At 42.6% G+C, this 22,639-nt stretch overlaps 1 protein-coding gene across 1 annotated transcript in view; it reads left to right on the forward strand.

The window, feature by feature from the left end:
- LOC118370020 (titin-like) overlaps positions 1 to 19,968 on the forward strand; it is a 29,299-nt gene extending 9,331 nt beyond the window's left edge. The window contains exons 6-15 of the mRNA XM_052500372.1: positions 179 to 240; positions 2,639 to 2,840; positions 3,085 to 4,751; positions 5,030 to 5,249; positions 6,381 to 6,591; positions 6,706 to 6,894; positions 13,473 to 13,671; positions 14,792 to 14,871; positions 16,596 to 16,667; positions 18,026 to 19,968. Of these exons, the coding sequence (XP_052356332.1) occupies positions 179 to 240; positions 2,639 to 2,840; positions 3,085 to 4,751; positions 5,030 to 5,249; positions 6,381 to 6,591; positions 6,706 to 6,894; positions 13,473 to 13,671; positions 14,792 to 14,871; positions 16,596 to 16,629 (2,864 nt within the window). The 3' untranslated portion in view covers positions 16,630 to 16,667; positions 18,026 to 19,968. The remainder of the gene's footprint in view (positions 1 to 178; positions 241 to 2,638; positions 2,841 to 3,084; positions 4,752 to 5,029; positions 5,250 to 6,380; positions 6,592 to 6,705; positions 6,895 to 13,472; positions 13,672 to 14,791; positions 14,872 to 16,595; positions 16,668 to 18,025) is intronic.
- Positions 19,969 to 22,639: the final 2,671 nt, after the last annotated feature.

A 22,639-nucleotide genomic window follows, 5' to 3' on the forward strand; every position in this document is an offset into this window, starting at 1 on the left:
GGATTAGTTGATCTAGTACAATTAAGTGTGTTAGTGCTGACAGAAAAGCTTGCTCAGAGAGCAGTCCTCCAGGAACAGGGTTGACGATCACTACTAAATAAGGGTTTAGTCCTGGGATTTGTGTGAAAAGGTAAAATGGTTCTCCAGTTGATTTGTGTACAACTGTTTTATTTTCCAGTTGATAACTTGTTTCTGGGAGGGAGACCCACCACCAAACCAGAAGAGTCCAATGACATGATGGTGAGTGAGTGTCAGTTCACTGCTCCACATTGTCCTGAGGAACATTGTGTATTGCATCCGTTTAACAATATAGTCAACTGAATATGTTGTTGATGACATTGCTAGTTCAATGTGTGTTGGTGTGTAGGCTACACTAAAGTGAATGCAATGAAAGTCATTGCTAGTTCAATGTGTGTTGGTGTGTAGGCTACACTAAAGTGAATGCAATGAAAGTCATGTGTTGCTAAAGTTGCTTTGGAAAATGGAATTCATACCCAGCTGTCTCAGTTCAGTAAAAGTCTGTAAAAATAGTCAAGTCCATTTTACACAAAACTATTCTCAAGACGCAAGTCAGCATGCCATATTAAGCAAACAGTTGTGTTCAATCACTAAGAAATATAGAAAGAAATCTGGTTTGAGTGGAAATATGACATGAATTTATTACGCCCGAATAATTCGCTTTTCTCATAGACGGCACTGTAATTACAAAGACACATTTGACTGGGAACAAACTTAATAATCTCAGAATTTACTCCCTCAATTTTTTCCTATTTTTTCTCATCCTTTATTAAACTGATTTACAATCTTGTTTAGGCTGAATGGCCTTGTCCAATTTGTCTTGACTACCATGTGTTTTCTCTCAATGACAAGCTTCCTAGGGTCTAACACAGGCACAAGGCAGTACTGGTAGTTAAAGATAAGCACATCTGAAGTCCATTCGTTATTAAATGGGTCCACTTTGACCAAACAGAACTTTATTGTTGTCCTTAGGGCATAACACAACTTTTTGTTTATCCTGTGGTGAAAGACAATGACGCTCTGCTCATTTGTGTGAACACAACCTGGTTTGACGGTCTCTCTGAGTCACATGGCTGTTTGCAGGAAGCCCATTTTCATTGTGGAAGATGAAGTGTGTGTGTGTGTGTGTGTGTGTGTGTGTGTGTGTGTGTGTGTGTGTGTGTGTGTGTGTGTGTGTGTGTGTGTGTGTGTGTGTGTGTGTGTGTGTGTGTGTGTGTGTGTGTGTGTGTGTGTGTGTGTGTGTGTGTGTGTGTGTGTGTGTGTGTGTGTTTCTCTGTCCCTTGAGCAGGACATACTAATACAGAACATATGTTGAGGTTAAAAGGCCTGTGTTGTTGCATTCATTCATATAGGGCATCTGTTGCTAGCGATGTATATGTGAATTTCACTCAGATTTAGTTTATCGTGAGGTATTTTGTGTTTCTGAATATTTACTTTGTGAAGCACACATATCAAGGGCTATATCTGTATCTGTTACAACTCAACCTTGTGAGAGAGAAACACTGCTACAACTCAACCTTGTGAGAGAGAAACACTGCTACAACTCAACCTTGTGAGAGAGAAACACTCTGCTACAACTCAACCTTGTGAGAGAGAAACACTCTGCTACAACTCAACCTTGTGAGAGAGAAACACTCTGCTACAACTCAACCTTGTGAGAGAGAAACACTCTGCTACAACTCAACCTTGTGAGAGAGAAACACTGCTACAACTCAACCTTGTGAGAGAGAAACACTGCTACAACTCAACCTTGTGAGAGAGAAACACTGCTACAACTCAACCTTGTGAGAGAGAAACACTCTGCTACAACTCAACCTTGTGAGAGAGAAACACTGCTACAACTCAACCTTGTGAGAGAGAAACACTCTGCTACAACTCAACCTTGTGAGAGAGAAACACTCTGCTACAACTCAACCTTGTGAGAGAGAAACACTCTGCTACAACTCAACCTTGTGAGAGAGAAACACTCTGCTACAACTCAACCTTGTGAGAGAGAAAAACACAACTAATCTGCAGCTGCAGCTAGGGAGGCACAGAGGGCCGGCTTTTGTGTCCAAATGTATCTTCTGCATGCCAGTGCAATTTCTTTCCACTGAAGTTAGTCTGGATAGAAGGATGAATTTCTACTGTAATTCATAGAAGATGTTGAGGATCATTTTTTCCCCCCACTTTGACTTCTATAAGGGCTGTTGAATGTATACGTGATCATATCTGTCATTCTATGCATGTGCTTTTTGATCTGTGCATGGGAAAATGTAGGTATTTATGTATGCATGGGTGGTATAGGTCTATATAAGTCTATGTAGTTCTATGTACTATAGTTGCGTGTGTCCATCCTTGGGGCATGGCCAGCCCAGGTGTATCGTCTGGGAAATTCCCGTATAGATAGAGGATTTAGGATTATCTTTCCTCTAGCCAGCCTAATCTAGGTATATTCTTGGCATTTTCTATGTTTGCCATGTCTGCCAGCCTCCCGTTTGGGCTACAGGCAGACAACAATACACACGGACGTTCATTTAAGTGTGAGTTACTAGACGTACATTTCTCTAACGTTAGTAGAATGTAAGAATAATGTCAGTGCACTTTTATCGACCTTTGTCTTTTCTTCCTGGTGTGTCAGGACAATGTTCTGGCTGCTGAGAAACCACCAGATGCTCCTGGCCAAGACTTGGATGTCAGCGACATCTTCCTGAAGAAGGATGATTTCCTGTTTCCTGTGGACCCTTTGAAAGGCTCCGGGAGCGTTGTGGCCAGTGAAAATGATGTGTTCGTTCTGGATGAAACCACCTTGCCACCCAGCACCACTGCTGTCCCTGCAGAGAGTGAGCCGTCCTGTTTCTACTTCCTAAATCACGAGATCACATTCACATCACCTTGTATAGTGTCAACCACACAGTAACACACAACACAAAAAAACACATTCAAATCTGATTTAATAGAGTTTTGAAACCATTTATCCATTGTTAATATCATGGATTCTCCTCTATTCTGTTTTCACTCTGTTTCCTGAAGAGAAGGGAGATTCCGTGTTCCAGTAACAAAGCATGTGTTTTCCTGTTTTTCTAGATAATGGAAATATTGAAGAAGAGGGATTTCTTCTCAGCAACACTCAGCAAGACTCTGATACTCCCGATGGGGATGGTGTGGTCGGTGCTGGAGGCTCCTCTACCTCCTCCCCTTCACAACCACAGACCACAGAGGCCCCGGTCCCGGCACCTCCCAGAGTAGACCCAGATTTGGATGCTGGCTCTGGCTCCGGCTTCTCTGGGGATGACCAAGGGGCTGACGTCTTCCCATGGTTTCCCGTGACAACTGAGGAGACAGACTACATAGAGGAGGATGAGGAGGATTCTGTGGTGGGGGAGGTGCATTTTCCAGATCCAGAAGTGGAACCAAAGGAGGAAGAGAAGAAGGATGAGGAGAAGGGGGAAGAGATCACCGAATCTGTCCTGACTGAAACTCCAGAGGATATGGGTCTTTTTGAGTCCCATCCAGAATCTGCCCCAGTTGAGGAAGAGCCACAACAGCCTTTCTTGGACAGGCTGCCTGTGACCCAAGACATTAGTACCCGACCTGACTACACGACCACCGCTGAAGTCCCTGTGTTCTGGACTGCAGAGACCCTGACCGTGGAGCTCTCCATACAAACGCTGGAGGCCTCTGGGATTTATGACGATTATTACCCAAGCGAACCATTCACCATCATAGCACCAGTCACTGATTATCCCAATCCTCAGTTTTACACCACTGAGGCCCTGGTGTTGGAAGGGCCAGCAGCTGAGACCCATGGTTCTGTTGAGGAGCTGTCGGAGCCAACTAGTCCAATAGAGGTTGAACTCCCCACAGTTACTGAGTCACCTACCTTCATAGACATGGAGCTGTTCACAGTCAAGGAGTCCATCTTCGATATGATCACCTCCGAACCACCAGAGATCGAAGCCTTCACCGACAGACCTTTACTCTTGGTGCCCGATCCTGAGGATGAAGATGGAGAGGTGGAGATCTTGGAGGAACAGGGGGCGGAGGTCGCAGGGCCCTTGGCCACAGTACTCCCAGCCCTTGACATCTCAGAGGAGGACCTAGCTGAAGATCAAATCTTTGTTGTGGCTGCAGGTACAGCAGCCCCGGAAGTCATAGAGTCTCATAGCATCTTATCCCCCGAGAAGGAATCCCCCTTCTCTCGTATATCTGACTCTGTACCAGAAGAGGAGGAAGCCACACACCATTCAGCCACCACAGAAATAGCACCACATGGTGACATTGAAATCTCTGAGACACCTGAAATTGCCCCAACAATCCTACCGCCATTCTTCCAGCCCACATTCAGACCCACAGAAAACCTGCTTGGGGCAGCAGAAGAGTCAGATGTTAGCATTGAAGAAGGAGATGTTAGCATGGTGCTAGCAACCCCTTCCCCAGCTCACGACACATACGAACTAGAAGTCGGCACTTCAATCCAAGCGGTTGGAGACTACGCACCAGACTCCCCCATGTCGGAAATTGACCTCACCTTCAACGTGTATGACGGAACGAGTCACATAGACGGGGACAGCAGCGGGTACTCCAGCATCGCCCACGGATCAGACGTGGGCAGCATCGTCATGGCGAAGAGCCCTGGCAAGGATCTGATGGTGTTCTTCAGCCTGAGGGTGACCAACATGATGTTCTCTGAGGATCTCTTCAACAAGAGTTCCACAGAGTACAAAGCCCTGGAGCAGAGGTTCCTCGAACTGGTAAAGGATATATGGGATTATCTGCAATAACATTGGGGTATGGGGGCCATAAATGAATGTTCAGTATGCGTAGAGATGGCCTTCTCAAGTTCATTTGACCATTTTCATTGCTTTGAATGTTGTAATATGTTGCATATAATGGATTCTGTAGTAGAACTTTCTAATGAACTGTTTCCATGGTTATTGGATTTGTCACAAGTCATACAGTACCTGTGGAATACAGTATATCTTGGTGTTTTGGGAAGCATAAAGTAACAATGTCTCTTTCTCGTCTGTAGCTCGTCCCTTACCTGCAGTCCAACCTCAGCAACTTCCAGAACCTGGAGATCCTGAATTTCCGTAACGGCAGCATTGTGGTGAACAGCAGGATGAAGTTCGGGAAGCCCGTCTCTCGGGGGGTCACCAACACTGTCTACCTTATCTTAGAGGACTTCGCTAACTCAGCCTTCCAAACCATGAACCTCGCCATAGACAAATACTCACTGGATGTGGAATCAGGTAAACCTCAGCTGCAAACAAGTGATTCTTGAGTTTTGAGTGATGTTATTCTGCAGTGAGAGTAGGAAATGCATGAAATCATGTCAACAAGGACTCATTGTTGTGAAGCAGTTCCTGACAGTAATGTCCGTTTGGAGGCTGATCTTCTGTAGCTGAGGTTTCATTATTGGATCTTGAAAGATGTGAAAGTCGACAACAGAAGCAATGGCATGCTGCCCTAACCCAAACTTCTCCCATTAACACATCAGCAGGAGATTGCTGTATTGAGTCATTGAAGTGAGATGACTCTCTAGTTATGAATCAAGTTGTTTTCTCAACACTTTGTAACTCAAAAAGCCCATGAAAATAACATAACGATCTCAATGTGTCAATGGCTTTGATACTGTGGCCCCGGGGATGGTGATCTCATGTGGTTGACACTTCTGTTTGGGCTACGGTTGCAAAATTCCGGGAACTTTCAATAAATTCCCTGGATTTACCAAAATCCCGGTTGGAGGATTCCAGGAATCAGGAGGGATTAAGCAGGAAATCCAGAATCCTCCAACCGGGTCTTCTGGAAAACCTGGGAGTTTTGCAACCCTCGTCTGGGCAGATGTACAATGTGACCAGCAACAGTACAGTACAGTATGTGTCATAATGACGATGAGTCACCAAGGTGTTATTCTATTAGGCCGGCTGGGTCGTTACAGTATAATCTGTGTTGTAATCTGTCTGAGCCATTCATAATCATCTACTGTAACACTGATGCTTAATCATGTCACATCATGTAAGGTCTCCACAGGGCATCGGATTAGAAAAAGACAAAGGTATTTGTTAAGGGTTAAGGTTAGAGTTAGAGAGTTAAGGTTGGAGTCAGAGTTAGGGTTAGAATACTTTGCTCTTTTCTAGAATGTTCCGATAGTGACAACTAAAGTACTCTGGGCACGTCATCATCAGCCAATTTACGACTAAAGTCTGAAACATTCTAACATATATTTTCTGTGGTGTATTTATGTGTTATTTTAGAATTAGTGGGCTTTAACCACCATCACCAGCACAGTCAAACCTCCAACCCTGAGTCACCAGGTTCTCAGATGGTAGAACTGAGGTCACACAAAACACATTTCTTTATGTTTTCTTTGTCGTTGCCAGGCAACCAGGCAAACCCCTGCAAGTTCCAAGCGTGTAATGAGTATTCGATGTGCACGGTGAACCGCTGGTCCGGGGAGGCGGAGTGTGTGTGTGACGCGGGTTACTTCAGCGTGGATGGACTGCCGTGCCAGAGTATCTGTGACCTGCAGGAGGACTTCTGTCTCAACGATGGGAAGTGTGATGTCATCCCTGGCAAGGGAGCCATCTGCAGGTGGGTGGGAGTTTAGTTAAGGACACTGACATGATGAATTCACTATAGGGTTGTGCATGTGTATGTGTGTGTTTGAGATGCATATGGTTCTAATGCTGTTTTGTGTGGTTCTAGATGTCGTGTTGGAGAGAATTGGTGGTACCGCGGTGAACACTGTGAGGAGTATGTGTCAGAACCTCTGGTGGTGGGCATCGCCATAGCGTCGGTGGCTGGATTCCTATTGGTGGCCTCTGGAGCAATCTTCTTCCTGGCCAGGACTCTGAGGGACGGTTATGAAAAGGAGGATTCAGAGGATCCTCTACGGTAAGCAGCAGACTCATAAACCCAGAGGGAGAAGGAGTAAATCTGATTATTTACCTGTCATGTGTAATGGTTATTTAAGATATCACTGCAGTGTTGCTTGTAGAGTAATGTTATCTGATAATATTTTGCCTTATCTTGCCTAATAACTGCAGTACCAGTCAAAAGTTTGGACACACCTAGTTAGTGTTTTTCTTTATTTTTACTATTTTCTACATTGAAGAATAGTAGTGAAGATATCAACACTATGAAATAACACATATGGAATCACGTAGTAACCAAAAAAGTGTTAAACAAATCAAAATATATTTTATATTTGAGATTCTTCAAATAGCCACCCTTTGCCTCGATGACAGCTTTGCACACTCTTGGCATTCTCTCAACCAGCTTCACCTAGAATGCTTTTCCAACAGTCTTGAAGGAGTTCACCACATATGCTGTGCACTTGTTGGCTGCTTTTCCTTCACTCTGCCGTCCAACTCATCCCAAACCATCTCAATTTGGTTGAGGTTGGGTGATTGTGGAGGCCAGGTCATCTGATGCTGCACTCCATCACTCTCCTTCTGGTCAAATAGCCCTTACACAGCCTGGAGATGTGTTGGGTCATTGTCCTGTTGAAAAACAAATGATAGTCCCACTAAGCGCAAACCAGATGGGAAGGCGTATCAATACAGAATGCTGTGGTAGCCGGTTAAGTCTGCCTTGAATTCTAAATAAATCACTGACAGTGTCACCAGCACACTGACAGTGTCACCATCACACCTCCTCCTCCATGCTTCACGATGGGAACCACACATGTGGAGATCATCTGTTCACCTACTCTGCGTCTCACGAAGACACGGCGGTTGGAACCAAAAATCTCAAATTTGGACTCATCAGACCTAAGGACAGGTTTCCACCAGTCTAATGTTCATTGCTCGTGTCTCTTCTTATTATTGGTGTCTTTAGTAGTGGTTTCTTTGCAGAAATTCGACCATGAAGGCCTTATTCAGATAGTCTCCTCTGAACAGTTGACGTTGAGATGTATCTGTTACTTGAAATCTGTGAAGCATTTATTTGGGCTGCAATTTCTGAGGCTGGTAACTCTAATGAACTTATCCTCTGCAGCAGAGGTAACTCTGGGTCTTCCTTTCCTGTGGCGGTCATCATGAGAACCAGTTTCATCATAGCGCTTGATGGTTTTTGCGACTGCATTTGAAGAAACTTTCAAAGTTCTTGAAATGTTGCATTTTGACTGACCTTCATGTCTTATAGTAATGATGGACTGTTGTTTATTGTTGCTTATTTGAGCTGTTCTTGCCATAATATGGACTTGGTCTTTTACCAAATAGGGCTGTATACCAACCCTACCTTGTCACAACACAACTGATTGTCTCAAACGCATGATGAAGGAAAGAAATTCCACAAATGAACTTTTAAGAAGACACACCTGTTAATTGAAATGCATTCCAGGTGACTATGTCATGAAGCTGGTTGAGAGAATCCTAAGCGTGTGAAAAGCTATCATCAATTCAAAGGGTGGCTACGTTGAAGAACCTCAAATATAAAATATATTTTGATTTATTTAAAAACGTTTTTTTTTATTACTACATGATCCCATAGGTGTTATTTCATAGTTTTGATGTCTTCACTATTTTTCTACAAAGTTGAAAATAGTACAAATAAAGAAAAACCTTTGAATGAGTAGGTGTGTCCAAGCTTTTGACTAATACTGTATGTAGTAGTACAGTTAAGAAGGTTAAGAAATACTATACTGGTGTGTAGATAGACAATAAATGTAGATGGTTGTCCTAAAATGTTTTGGTTAAGTGAAGCTTTGTGCATTGTTAACGGGGTGCTTGACCGAGAATCTCTCCGAGAGAAAGAACTATGAGAGCGTGATTAGCGTCTCAGACTTCCTTGGCAGCCATGTTGTTTTTGATTAACCAATCAGGACATGTTTATTGAGAAGTATCAAAACAGTGCTGATTGTATTTAGAAGCCCCGAGTTGCAGGATCAACAGTATACAGTGGGGCAAAAAAGTATTTAGTCAGCCACCAATTGTGCAAGTTCTCCCACTTAAAGAGATGAGAGAGGCCTGTAATTTTGATCATAGGTACACTTCAACTATGACAGACAAAATGAGGGAAAGAAATCCAGAAAATCACATTGTAGGATTTTTAATGAGCTTATTTGCAAATTATGGTGGAAAATAAGTATTTGGTCAAAAACAAAAGTTTATCTCAATACTTTGTTATATACCCTTTTTTGGCAATGACAGAGGTTAAATGTTTTCTGTAAGTCTTCACAAGGTTTTCACAGACTTTTGCTGGTATTTTGGCCCATTCCTCCATGCAGATCTCCTCTAGAGCAGTGATCTTTTGGGGCTGTTGCTGGGCAACACGGACTTTCAACTCCCTCCAAAGATTTTCTATGGGGTTGAGATCTGGAGACTGGCTAGGCCACTCCAGGACCTTGAAATGCTTCTTACGAAGCCACTCCTTCGTTGCCCGGGCGGTGTGTTTGGGATCATTGTCATGCTGAAAGACCCAGCCATGTTTCATCTTCAATGCCCTTGCTGATGGAAGGATGTTTTCACTCAAAATCTCACGATACATGGCCCCATTCATTCTTTCCTTTACACGGATCAGTCGTCCTGGTCCCTTTGCAGAAAAACAGCCCCAAAGCATGATTTTTCCACCCCCATGCTTCACAGTAGGTATGGTGTTCTTTGGATATAACTCAGCATTATTTGTCCTCCAAACACGACAAGTTGAGTTTTTACCAAAAAGTTATATTTTGATTTAATCTGACCATATGACATTCTCCCAATCTTCTTCTGGATCATTCAAATGCTCTCTAGCAAACTTCAGACGGGCCTGGACATGTACTGGCTTAAGCAGGGGGACACGTCTGGCACTGCAGGATTTGAGTCCCACGGACAATCCAAAATACAGACAGGGTGAAAATATCCAAAACAGGATAACAGACAAACCGGAGAATAAATAAACACAAAAACACCGACAGCCGAAACGAAATGACAAAAACAAACAATCCCGCACAAAACAAGGGCGGGACAACCTACATTATATACAGATACTAATTAACTAACACACAGGTGAAAACAATAGACAAAACCAACAGATAACCGAAAAGGGATCGGTAGTGGCTAATAGGACGGTGACGACGACCGCCGAGCACCGCCTGAACGGGCAGGAGAGCCAACCTTGGCGGAAGTCATGACATTACAGAAGAAGTTACAGGTCTGTGAGAGCCAGAAATCTTGCTTGTTTGTAGGTGACCAAATACTTATTTTCCACCATAATTTGGAAATAAATTCATAAAAAATCCTACAATGTGATTTTCTGGATTTTTTTCCCTAATTTTTTCTGTCATAGTTGAAGTGTACCTATGATGAAAATTACAGGCCTTTCTCATCTTTTTAAGTGGGAGAACTTGCACAATTGGTGGCTGACTAAATACTTTTTTGCCCCACTGTATGTGTGTGTGTGTGTGCGTGCATGTGTGCATACATCCATGTGTAGGCGTGTGTGAATGTGTGTGTGATTGTTTTATGAATCAGTGTGTGCCCCGGCAGCTGCCCTGAGATGAGCCTGCCTGCTTCTAGTGACACAAGGCCTGGCCTCGACAGATAGACCTTGGGCCAATGCCCATGTTAGCACCATGGGCCCTTCTAACAGCCCCGCCCTGCAGTCTCACACTGTTACCAATAAACTGTCCACAGACTGCTAGATTGGACTCCTGAACAGTTCAGTGTGTTTCTCATATGAGTGTTTGAGTACGCTCATGGAACATGGCGTACTGTATAATGTAAAGCCTGTATCTGATGGAGCTGCAGTCCACAACACTTCCTGTTCAAAGGTTGGAATGTATAGTTAACAAAACATTTCCAAATGGGAAATTACATTAGTTTGTGCCGAAGGTTTTTTATTTAGTACAAGCGTAGCTTGTCAGATGTTGTTTATTACAGATATGGAGCAGCAGCTGGAGCTACAGGCAGCGGAGAACTCACAATGAAACTTCATCTGTGGTAGGAATGGGAGAGAGGGAGAGAGAAATACAGAGAAATAAAGAGAGAGAGAAATAAAGAGAGAAAGGGAGAGAGAGAGAAATACAGAGAAATAAAGAGAGAGGGAGAGAGAAATACAGAGACATAAATACAGAGAGAAATAAAGTGAGAGAGAGAGAAATAAAGAGAGAGGGAGAGAAAAATATATGTAGAGAGAAATAAAGAGAGAGAGAGAAATAAAGAGAGAGGGAGACAAAGAGAGAGAGAAAAATAGAGAGGGAGAGAAATAGAGAGAGAGTGGGAGAGAGAGAGAAATAAAGAGAGAGGGAGACAAAGAGAGAGAGAAAAATAGAGAGGGAGAGAAATAGAGAGAGAGTGGGAGAGAGAGAGAAATAAAGAGAGAGGGAGAGAAATAGTGAGAGAGAAATAAAGAGAGAGGGAGAGAGAGAGAAAATATATAAATATAGAGAGAGAAATAAAGACAGAGGGTTGAGAGAAAGAGAGAGGGAAGGAGAGGGGAATAAAGAGGGAGAGAGAGAGAGATATAAAGTGACAGAGAGAGAGAAATAAAGAGAGAGAGAGAAATAGAAAGATAGAGAGAAATGAAGAGAGAGAGGGAAATAAAGAGAGAGAGAAATCAAGAGAGAGAGAGAGAAATAAAGAGAGAGAGAAATCAAGAGAGGGAGAGAGAAATAAAGAGAGAGAGAGAAATAAAGAGAGGGAGAGAAATAAAGAGAGAGAGAGAAATCAAGAGAGTGAGAGAGAGAAATCAAGAGAGAGAGAGAGAAATAAAGAGAGAGGGAGAGAGAAATGTGTGTGTTGCATGCCAACGTAGGTTGATATCAGATTGACATCCTTTTTAGAGTGGACAGGACACAATGTCACTTTCCACCCACTGGCATAGGTCATCATGTATCATGCCAACCCCATACTGCTGTGGGTGTGTTTGTGTTTGTATGTGTGCCTCACTTGGCCGCACCGCACGTACAGGCTGAAATGTTATTGCTCATCATTATTACCGGTAAGTAGACAGAACACATCATTCTCAGTGGTGTGACATCAGCCACCTTTCTATTGCACCAGAAGAAAATTTCCTGCTTCCATCGTTTTCAAAAAACATTTTTTTAAATGTATTTTATTTCACCTTTATTTAACCAGGTAGGCCAGTTGAGAACAAGTTCTCATTTACAACTACGACCTGGCCAAGATCTGGCCAAGACCTGGCCAAGATAATGCAGTGTGACAAAAAAAACAACGCAGAGTTAAACATGGGATAAACAAATGTGCAATAACACAATAGAATGATAAATGTGCAGATGAGGATGTGCAAGTAGAAATACTAGTGTGCAAAAGAGCAGATAAACACAAATATGGGGATGAGGTAGGTAGTTGGGCTATGTACAGCTGCAGCGATCGTTAAGCTGCTCTGACAGCCGATATTTGAAGTTAGTGAGGGAGATATAAGTCTCCAACTTCAGTGATTTTTGCAATTCATTCCAGTCATTGGCAGCAGAGAACTGGAAGGAAAAGCGGCCAAAGGAGATGTTGGCTTTGGGGATGACCAATGAAATATACCTGCTGGAGCGCATGCTACTATGGTGACCAGTGAGCTGAGATAAGGTGGAGCTTTACCTAGCAAAGACTTATAGATGATCTGGAGCCTTTGGGTTTGGCGACGAATATGTAGCGAGGACCAGCCAACGAGAGCATACAGGTCACAATGATGGGTAGATATGGGGCTTTGGTGACAAAACGGATGGCACTGTGATAGACTGCATCCGATTTGCTTAGTAGAGTGTTGGAGGCCGGATAGTCAGTTTTACGAGGGTATGTTTGGCAGCATGAGTGAAGGAGGCTTTGTTGCAAAAATAGGGAGTCGATTCTAGATTTAATTTTGGATTGGAGATGCTTAATATGAGTCTGGAAGGAGAATTTACAGTCTTGCTAGACACTTAGGTCTTTATAGTTGTCCACATATTCTAAGTCAGAACCGTCCAGAATAGTGATGCTAGGCAGGCGGGCGGGTGCGGGCAGCGATCGGTTGAAGAGTATGCATTTAGTTTTACTAGAGTTTAAGAGCAGTTGGAGGCCATGGAAGGAGTGCTGAATGGCATTGAAGCTCATTTGGAGGTTTGTTAACACATTGTCAAAAGAAGGGCCAGATGTATACAGAATGGTGTCGTCTGCGTAGAGGTGGATCAAAGAATCACCCACAGCAAGAGCGACATCACTGATATATACAGAGAAAAGAGTCAGCCTGAGAATTGAACCCTGTGGCACCACCATAGAGACTGCCAGAGGTCCAGACAACAGGACCTCCGATTTGATACACTGAACTCTATCTGAGAAGTAGTTAGTGAAACAGGCGAGGCAATCATTAGAGAAAACAAGGCTGTTGAGTCTGCATATCGCGGGGACTATTCGAAGTTAGTGCAGTGCGCCACAAGATGTTTTTGTGCTGATCAAGGGCAGTCAAGTCTGGAGTGAACCAAGGGCTATATCTGTTCTTAGTTCTACATTTTTTGAAAGGGCCTTCTTAATAACGATGCCCCTCTCCTACCTGTTTCACAGAGATCGGGACAGTGTGCCATCCTTAGAGAGAGCCACCAAGTTCAACCCCATGTATGAGAGTGATGTGGCCACGGCAGAGTACTGCAGACGGTACGAAGACGACGTGCCGCACCACAGTACGGGCAGCGCAGACCCCTCTGTGGACTTCTGCAGTGACGAGATACTCCAAATCTACGACAACTCCGAGCTCACCAGAGAGGTACGGAGAGGCTGTCTGAGTGGTTGACTGCTGGGAGGACTGTAAGAGAGAGACAGACAGTTTGCAACAGACTGGCTCTCTGGGGGATTTCTATGGAGATCATTCCAGATCATTCCAGGGATCTTAACGTTGTTAAAGATGTTTTTCAAGTAAATGCAAGAAGGTTAGAGCTAAAGTGTAAAGTACTGTGAAACTGTTAGTACTAATTGGTAATTATACACTGGAGTACATTATACATACATGTAGTATTGCGGTATAGGACCTAGGTAACATGAAGTGTTACCAGAGAGCTTTGTCAACAATCAACTTTAGGTCTAAATAAGGCACCGTAACACGTGTGTATGAGATTCTATTTTCACCCTGAGTCTTTAGCTTCAGTGCTTATGGTGGAAGAGTAGTGCTCGTCCAGACACCAGCATTGGGCAGGCAGTACGGAAACCAACACAAATCTATCGGCCTTACATCAACCCCTAATGTTACATAACCGTCTCTCTCTCTCTCTCTCTCTCTCTCTCTCTCTCTCTCTCTCTCTCTCTCTCTCTCTCTCTCTCTCTCTTACCTCTCTCTCTTCTACTCTCTCACACCTCTCTCCCCTCTCTTACCCCCCTCTCTCTCTCTCTCTCTCTCTCTCTCTCTCTCTCTCTCTCTCTCTCTCTCTCTCTCTCTTACCTCTCTCTCTTACCTCTCTCTCTTCTACTCTCTCACACCTCTCTCCCCTCTCTCTCTCTCCTCTCTCTCTCTCTCTCTCTCTCTCTCTCTCTCTCTCTCTCTCTCTCTCTCTCTCTCTCTCTCTCTCTCTCTCTCTCACACACACCTCTCTCCCCTCTCTCTTTCACTCTCTCTCTTACCTCTCTCCTCTCTCTCTTTCACTCTCTCTTTCCCCCCACATTATTCTTTCTTTCTTTCTTTCTTTCTTTCTTTCTTTCTTTCTTTCTTTCTTTCTTTCTTTCTTTCTTTCTTTCTTTCTTTCTTTCTTTCTTTCTTGCTTGCTTGCTTGCTTGCTTGCTTGCTTGCTTGCTTGCTTGCTTTCTTTCTTGCTTTCTTTCTTGCTTTCTTTCTTTCTTGCTTTCTCTTTCTTTCTTTCTTTCTTTTGCTCTCATTGTCTCTCTCTCTCTCACAGCAAATTCAGGACCGCCTAAGGATAATTGAGTTGTGTGCCAAAGACCGTCAGTTTGCAGACTTTGTACGGCAGCATCAAGTGTGAGTTAATGATGCTGTATTCTTACTGTCTGTCTGTGTGCATTCATACTGTCTGTCTGTATAGCCAGACTACAGTAGGCTGGCCCACCTGATACACTAAACCTCCTGCTAGCTGGAGATTATGTACTTTCAGTGTAGTGCTGAGCAGTGAGCCAGGGTTCAGACTGTCAAATCTCTCCTTACCTTGGGGCTGGGAGGACAAGACAGGACACACGTCCTCTGTATGGTCATGGTCACCCCAGACCTTGGAAAGGGAACAGAGCAGACTAGAACGCAGCAGACTACAGGAGGCCTTTCTGTCTGGCCTGGCCTGTCTGTTTGCCAGTGGTGTGACTGGAGCCGGATACACACTTCACACAGTATGAGAACCTCTATACAGGAAACGTCTCCAGTCCAGAATACCTGTTCCAAAACCATTAGTGGAGCTATTTAGACATTCAGTTGTAGAGTTTCTGTTTCACTGGCCTTGTGTCAGCTCACTTATGGTGTGCATCCCATATGGCACACTATCCCTACAAAGTGCACTATTTTTGACCAGAGCCCTATGGACCCCAGTCTATAGTGGTGCACTTTATAAGGAATAGGGTGCTATTTGAGATGCAGACCATAGTCTGTCTCTTTCTATGGAATGTTCTAGAGTATGGACGGTGCTAGAGTATGGATGTTCTAGAGTATGGACGGTTCTAGAGTATGGACGGTTCTAGAGTATGGACGGTTCTAGAGCACTCAGTAAGTCAGACAGAGACACAAGCAGCTGGGGCCGTGGGGGCGTCAGTCATTCACCTGTTCCAGGTATTAAGTTCCAGACAAAAACACCACTGCAGGATGGCCAAATACTCAAGTCAAATCACATTTTATTTGTCACATACACGTTTAGCAGATGTTATTGCGGGTGTAGCAAAATGCTTGTGTTTCTAGCTCCAACAGTGCAGTTGTATCTAACAATTAACAACAATACACACAAATCTAAAAGTAAAAGAATGGAATTAAAGGAATATATAAATATTAGGATGAGCAATGTCGGAGTGGCATAGATTAAAATACAGTAGAATAGAATACAGCATATGAGATGAGTAAAGCAAAAATATGTAAACATTATTAAGTGACTAGTGTTCCATTATTAAAGTGGCCAGTAATTTCTATGTCTAAGTCTATGTATATGGAGCAGCAGCCTCTAAGGTGCGGGGTTACCTAACCAGGTGGAAGCCGCCTAGTGATGGCGATTTAACAGTCTGATGTGCTTGAGATCGAAACTGTTTTTCAGTCTCTCGGTCCCAGCTTTGATACTGGTTAAGTTCCTTCCCAGCTGTAAACAGTGGAAAAGGAGAAGAGTTGGGCCAGTCAGAACCGGGATAGCTAGGACGGTCAGTTCAGGTACACTTCTGATCTAGAGATACTACGGCCAGTCTGCTGTACAAAGAGAATAGACAGAGTCTTTGTGAAAGGCAGATGGAAGGAAACCCAGTAAGCATAATAGTCTTTGGGCCTGTGTAGAGCCAGTCAGAGGAGGCAAACAGACCAAGAGAAGGGAGGGGGTTGGAGACGGTTCATAGGCCACATCCAACATCCCTCTTCGAGGCAGAAAAATAACATTTTAAAGTTGACAGGCATCCCCAGGGTTTAAAGGTTGGGTACTAAAGTGTGGTTTGTGTGCAATTTTGAGCCACTTCTGTCACTGTCAAAAGCCTCAATCTAATCTACTCCTGTTGTGTGTGTGCTGACAGAGCGCTGGACAGAAGAGCGAGCTCTGAAACATAGGAATGCTGGAGAGCCAGCTGATCACTGTGAACCTCAAGGTAATTTATTGTTGATTCCTGACATGTCTAGAATGGTCATATAATAGGCCTAACCTTAGCTTGTCTTAGATATACTTTGTACTATATTGTCATTGATTCCGATAGGCAATGTGTAGTTGTTGCGATATTGTCTGTAGATGGTAGTAAGCCACAGTGTGCTGTCGTAGCTGGGTTTAATAGCTACAAACTATCTACATTTAAACTGTAAACCTCCCTTCTGATAGATTACAAACTATCTACATTTAAACTGTAAACCTCACTTCTGATAGATTACAAACTATCTACATTTAAACTGTAAACCTCACTTCTGATAGATTACAAACTATCTACATTTAAACTGTAAAACTCACTTCTGATAGATTACAAACTATCTACATTTAAACTGTAAACCTCACTTCTGATAGATTACAAACTATCTACATTTAAACTGTAAACCTCACTTCTGATAGATTACAAACTATCTACATTTAAACTGTAAACCTCACTTCTGATAGATTACAAACTATCTACATTTAAACTGTAAACCTCACTTCTGATAGATTACAAACTATCTACATTTAAACTGTAAAACTCCCTTCTGATAGATTACAAACTATCTACATTTAAACTGTAAAACTCACTTCTGATAGATTACAAACTATCTACATTTAAACTGTAAAACTCACTTCTGATAGATTACAAACTATCTACATTTAAACTGTAAACCTCACTTCTGATAGATTACAAACTATCTACATTTAAACTGTAAACCTCACTTCTGATAGATTACAAACTATCTACATTTAAACTGTAAAACTCCCTTCTGATAGATTACAAACTATCTACATTTAAACTGTAAAACTCACTTCTGATAGATTACAAACTATCTACATTTAAACTGTAAAACTCACTTCTGATAGATTACAAACTATCTACATTTAAACTGTAAAACTCACTTCTGATAGATTACAAACTATCTACATTTAAACTGTAAAACTCACTTCTGATAGATTACAAACTATCTACATTTAAACTGTAAAACTCACTTCTGATAGATTACAAACTATCTACATTTAAACTGTAAAACTCACTTCTGATAGATTACAAACTATCTACATTTAAACTGTAAAACTCACTTCTGATAGATTACAAACTATCTACATTTAAACTGTAAAACTCACTTCTGATAGATTACAAACTATCTACATTTAAACTGTAAAACTCACTTCTGATAGATTACAAACTATCTACATTTAAACTGTAAAACTCACTTCTGATAGATTACAAACTATCTACATTTAAACTGTAAAACTCACTTGTGATAGATTACAAACTATCTACATTTAAACTGTAAAACTCCCTTCTCTCTTTCCTTTCAGAAACATGCCTTTGTCTTTGACTTGAGAAAGAGGAAAGTGTCTTCTGTTGCCATAGTGCTTCTGATGGACTCTGCAGGATGACCAGATGAAGAGGATGTATATTTAAAAGAACATCTTCTCTATGAGGCGTGATGTGTTGTGCTGTTGCAACGTGTCACTGACTCTGTTTCTATGACCTGATCTTTTTCTAAAGGGGGAGTGCACTGTAAATACTTTTATTTTTGATGTTTCAGTTTTTTCTTCGGTTATCACAGCCATCACCTTATCCTATGAGCTAGCTTCCTGCTCAGCTAGCCATCTAACATCTAGATACAGTTACTGTCAAAAAGGTTTGCTGCATTGCACCTCTTACTTGCACAAATCTGTGAACAAACAACAAACAGACTTCAATTGTTTTGTCCTTAGTTAGTTTGGACGTGTGGGTCCCTTCCTGCTCTGTTCTCCCTAATCATGGTCTTCTTCAGTGCCTTCACTTGGTTTCAGTTAGCATTGTGGGGTGTTGTGTCCTGAAACGTAAAGCGGCTGCTGGCAGGACCCTTGAAGTTCACTGGATGTCACTGGAAGGCTACTGTCCTGCATGGAAACTAACTACTGGTTTAATCTATTTTGTTTCCACATAATTTCAACCCCCAAATTAAATGTGATGAAATGGAACTGTTTGGAGTAGAAAAGACAAATCAACGTAAGAGAATTTAGATTTTTTTCACCTAACTTTTAACCTAAATCCAATGACTTGGTGACATTTTTTGTTGATTCCACATTGAATTCACGTTAGTTGACAACTCAACCAAATGTAAATCAAAACTATATGTAGAACTGACATCTGTGCCCAGTGGGTACTGACTGGATGGCACAGGCTAACGCTATATAGCATCCACTGAAATGATCAAATATCCTGGTTGCTGTACTTACTTGAACATGATTTTGGCAAAAAGTTGTAGATAATCAATTGTGTAGACATAAATTCATTGTGTATTTAACTGTTGGAATGAATATAGATTGATATACTGGAATTGTGATTGTTAGTAACCCCTTTTGGTCATAGCCAATAGCCCATGAAAACATGTTTCTCTGAGTTTTCTCATTTCTCAAATCTGACATCTGCTGCTTTGGGTTAGTCCACGTATCCATGACGATCCCAAGCAACCATGACGATCCCAAGCCTTTGTATATATCAGGAGTCGACTGTATTCATCCACATGTTTTGATGAACCAAATGTCCTCGACCCATTGAAAAAGGGGTGACATGTGTACGTTGTCTCTGTTGATGTGTTTTCTATGTTTTCTCATAGTTCAGAGACTAACAAGACAATGGGGTTATGATCTGTGTTGTGTATGTTAGACTTACTGGTTGAAAGCCAACAGGCACTTTTTGTAATAAAATGTCAATATTTTTTTACAATATTATAATCCATATGTCATTTTATCAAGCAAATCTATATTTATCAAGCCTTGATATCATTGTACACTGAGTATACCAAACATTAGGAACACCTTCCAAATATTGAGTTGCTGTACAGTATTGGTTTGTTCTGGAATGAAAGTAAAGTGGCCAACGTCAATAATATTCCTTTGCTTTTGCTCTGTATATTTGAGGTGCAAACATTCTTGGTACACAGGTCGCTCCATGCTGAATGAAGTTGACATTTAGGTAATCTTTGAGATTGGCAGTCTGCCTGCGTTGGACACAGCCAGTAGCTCACTTAAATACAGAGTGACAAGTAACCTTACCACAGAGTTAAGGTCATACTTAAGAAAGACATTTACTCAGTGTAGAGGCTTACAATGATTTAAAGTAACAATGACTGACAGTGATTAAAGTCCAACGTTGTTGGTGTTCTTGGACAAAACATTTCCACACCCTTGCATGGAACACCCATATCCCCTCTGAGATGTTTCAGTGGTTTTACTCCACCCTCTGGAAACAAGGATAACCCTCTGATTTCTTCTTCCCTGTACAACTCCACTATTGGGTGTCAACTTCTTGTCTAGATCATTTATGGAACCATCAAACAAGTGAACCCATGTGTGGACAAGAAAATTATGGCATATTCAATGGACACCCCAATGACATAGAAAATGACTTCCACTGGATGATATTGCCGTGTCTTTGGCTATGCCGGATTAAGTGATATGACATGCTATTCAATAAAATAATTTCTCTGTAATTAATATTACCTGATTGAGCTAATCATGTAAATGTAATTAACTAGAGAGTCGGGCACCACAAAATAATATTTACAGAGCTGTTATCTTCCGAATAAACTCTTAAAGACCTAGTAATATTTTACATCAATAGCAGTCAATATTTATCGTCACCTTAATTCAGTCTCATCTGAAAGTTGTAAATTCTAGTTATCTTCACGAACCCTGGCTAACAAGTTGAATCAGCAATACAAAATTGGGTTTAATTATTTATTTACCAAATACTTAACTAATCACACAGAATTAGACATACACATAATTAATCATAACTTGATTACAAATTATAAAGGAAAACGTCCCTAGCAGGCGGAACAGATATGACAGCTTGTTACACAAAGGAAAAGGGTTGGGTTTGAGTGAAAGAGCGGGAAGACTGAGGGACATCTTATGCATTCTAAATTACCGCCCATTTGGAAAAGGAAAATGCAATAAATATTTACTCTGAGCTGTGCTTCAGTAGGTTGGTGGTAGATGGAAGGCCGTGTTGCCAAACCGAGTCCTTTATCCTTTGAAGAATGTCTCTGGTGGTCAATTGGATACATTGTGCTACCTACTTCCGGCGCCGATAGAGATGGCCGCCTCGCTTCGCGTTCCTAGGAAACGATGCAGTATTTTTTTTTTTTACGTGTTATTTCTTACATTGGTACATTTACAATACATTTACATTTTACATTTAAGTCATTTAGCAGACGCTCTTATCCAGAGCGACTTACAAATTGGTGCATTCACCTTATGACATCCAGTGGAACAGCCACTTTACAATAGTGCATCTAAATCTTTTAAGGGGGGGGGGGTGAGAAGGATTACTTTATCCTATCCTAGGTATTCCTTAAAGAGGTGGGGTTTCAGGTGTCTCCGGAAGGTGGTGATTGACTCCGCTGTCCTGGCGTCGTGGGGGAGTTTGTTCCACCATTGGGGGGCCAGAGCAGCGAACAGTTTTGACTGGGCTGAGCGGGAACTGTACTTCCTCAGTGGTAAGGAGGCGAGCAGGCCAGAGGTGGATGAACGCAGTGCCCTTGTTTGGGTGTAGGGCCTGATCAGAGCCTGGAGGTACTGAGGTGCCGTTCCCCTCACAGCTCCGTAGGCAAGCACCATGGTCTTGTAGCGGATGCGAGCTTCAACTGGAAGCCAGTGGAGAGCGGAGGAGCGGGGGTGACGTGAGAGAACTTGGGAAGGTTGAACACCAGACGGGCTGCGGCGTTCTGGATGAGTTGTAGGGGTTTAATGGCACAGGCAGGGAGCCCAGCCAACAGCGAGTTGCAGTAATCCAGACGGGAGATGACAAGTGCCTGGATTAGGACCTGCGCCGCTTCCTGTGTGAGGCAGGGTCGTACTCTGCGGATGTTGTAGAGCATGAACCTACAGGAACGGGCCACCGCCTTGATGTTAGTTGAGAACGACAGGGTGTTGTCCAGGATCACGCCAAGGTTCTTAGCGCTCTGGGAGGAGGACACAATGGAGTTGTCAACCGTGATGGCGAGATCATGGAACGGGCAGTCCTTCCCCGGGAGGAAGAGCAGCTCCGTCTTGCCGAGGTTCAGCTTGAGGTGGTGATCCGTCATCCACACTGTTAGATTACGGTTCCACGGATCCACGGTTAGATTACACGTTGGTTATTACTGCATTGTCGGAACCAGAAGCACAAGCATTTCGCTACACTCGCATTAACATCTGCTAACCATGTGTATGTGACAAATACATTTGATTTGATTTGTAGTAACGTCGTTGTGTGATAGACCGGATACTCTGTCTGTTCTTTCCTAACCCTCGTTTGCAGCTGCTGTTGCTAACTCAACGGCTAGGAGGTATCACTTCTGTAGTGAATAAGACTTCAAAGTTCAAACCATTCACAACCAAAGCTCACGCTGATGTTGGCTTCGTTCTGTAGTTATTATCTGAACCATTCTGACATCTTACCGTCGTCCTCACATCCTCGGACAGGAAGTTACATTTTCGTCAAGGCTTTATATAGTGGAGCGAGAAGGGTGTGTCTGAAAAGTTTTATAACCCATGTCTCTTCACAGGGGCGGGCCACTGATTGAGCAGAGCCCTTGTCACGTTCTGACCTTTATTTCCTGTGTTTTGTATTTAGTTAGTATGGTCAGGGCGTGAGTTGGGTGGGCAGTCTATGTTTGTTTTTCTAGGTTTTGGGAATTTCTATGTTTCGGCCTAGTATGGTTCTCAATCAGAGGCAGGTGTCATTAGTTGTCTCTGATTGAGAATCATACTTAGGTGGCCTGGGTTTCACTGTGTGTTTGTGGGTGATTGTTCCTGTCTCTGTGTGTGCACCAGATAGGACTGTTTTGAGTTTTCACATTTCTTGTTTTTGTTAGTTTGTTCATGTGTACCTTAACGTATTAAAAAAGTACCATGGACAATTACCACGCCGCGTATTGGTCCTCTGATCCG

This window comes from Oncorhynchus keta, unplaced genomic scaffold (assembly GCF_023373465.1).
Source record: "Oncorhynchus keta strain PuntledgeMale-10-30-2019 unplaced genomic scaffold, Oket_V2 Un_contig_10373_pilon_pilon, whole genome shotgun sequence".
Taxonomy (NCBI): domain Eukaryota; kingdom Metazoa; phylum Chordata; class Actinopteri; order Salmoniformes; family Salmonidae; genus Oncorhynchus; species Oncorhynchus keta.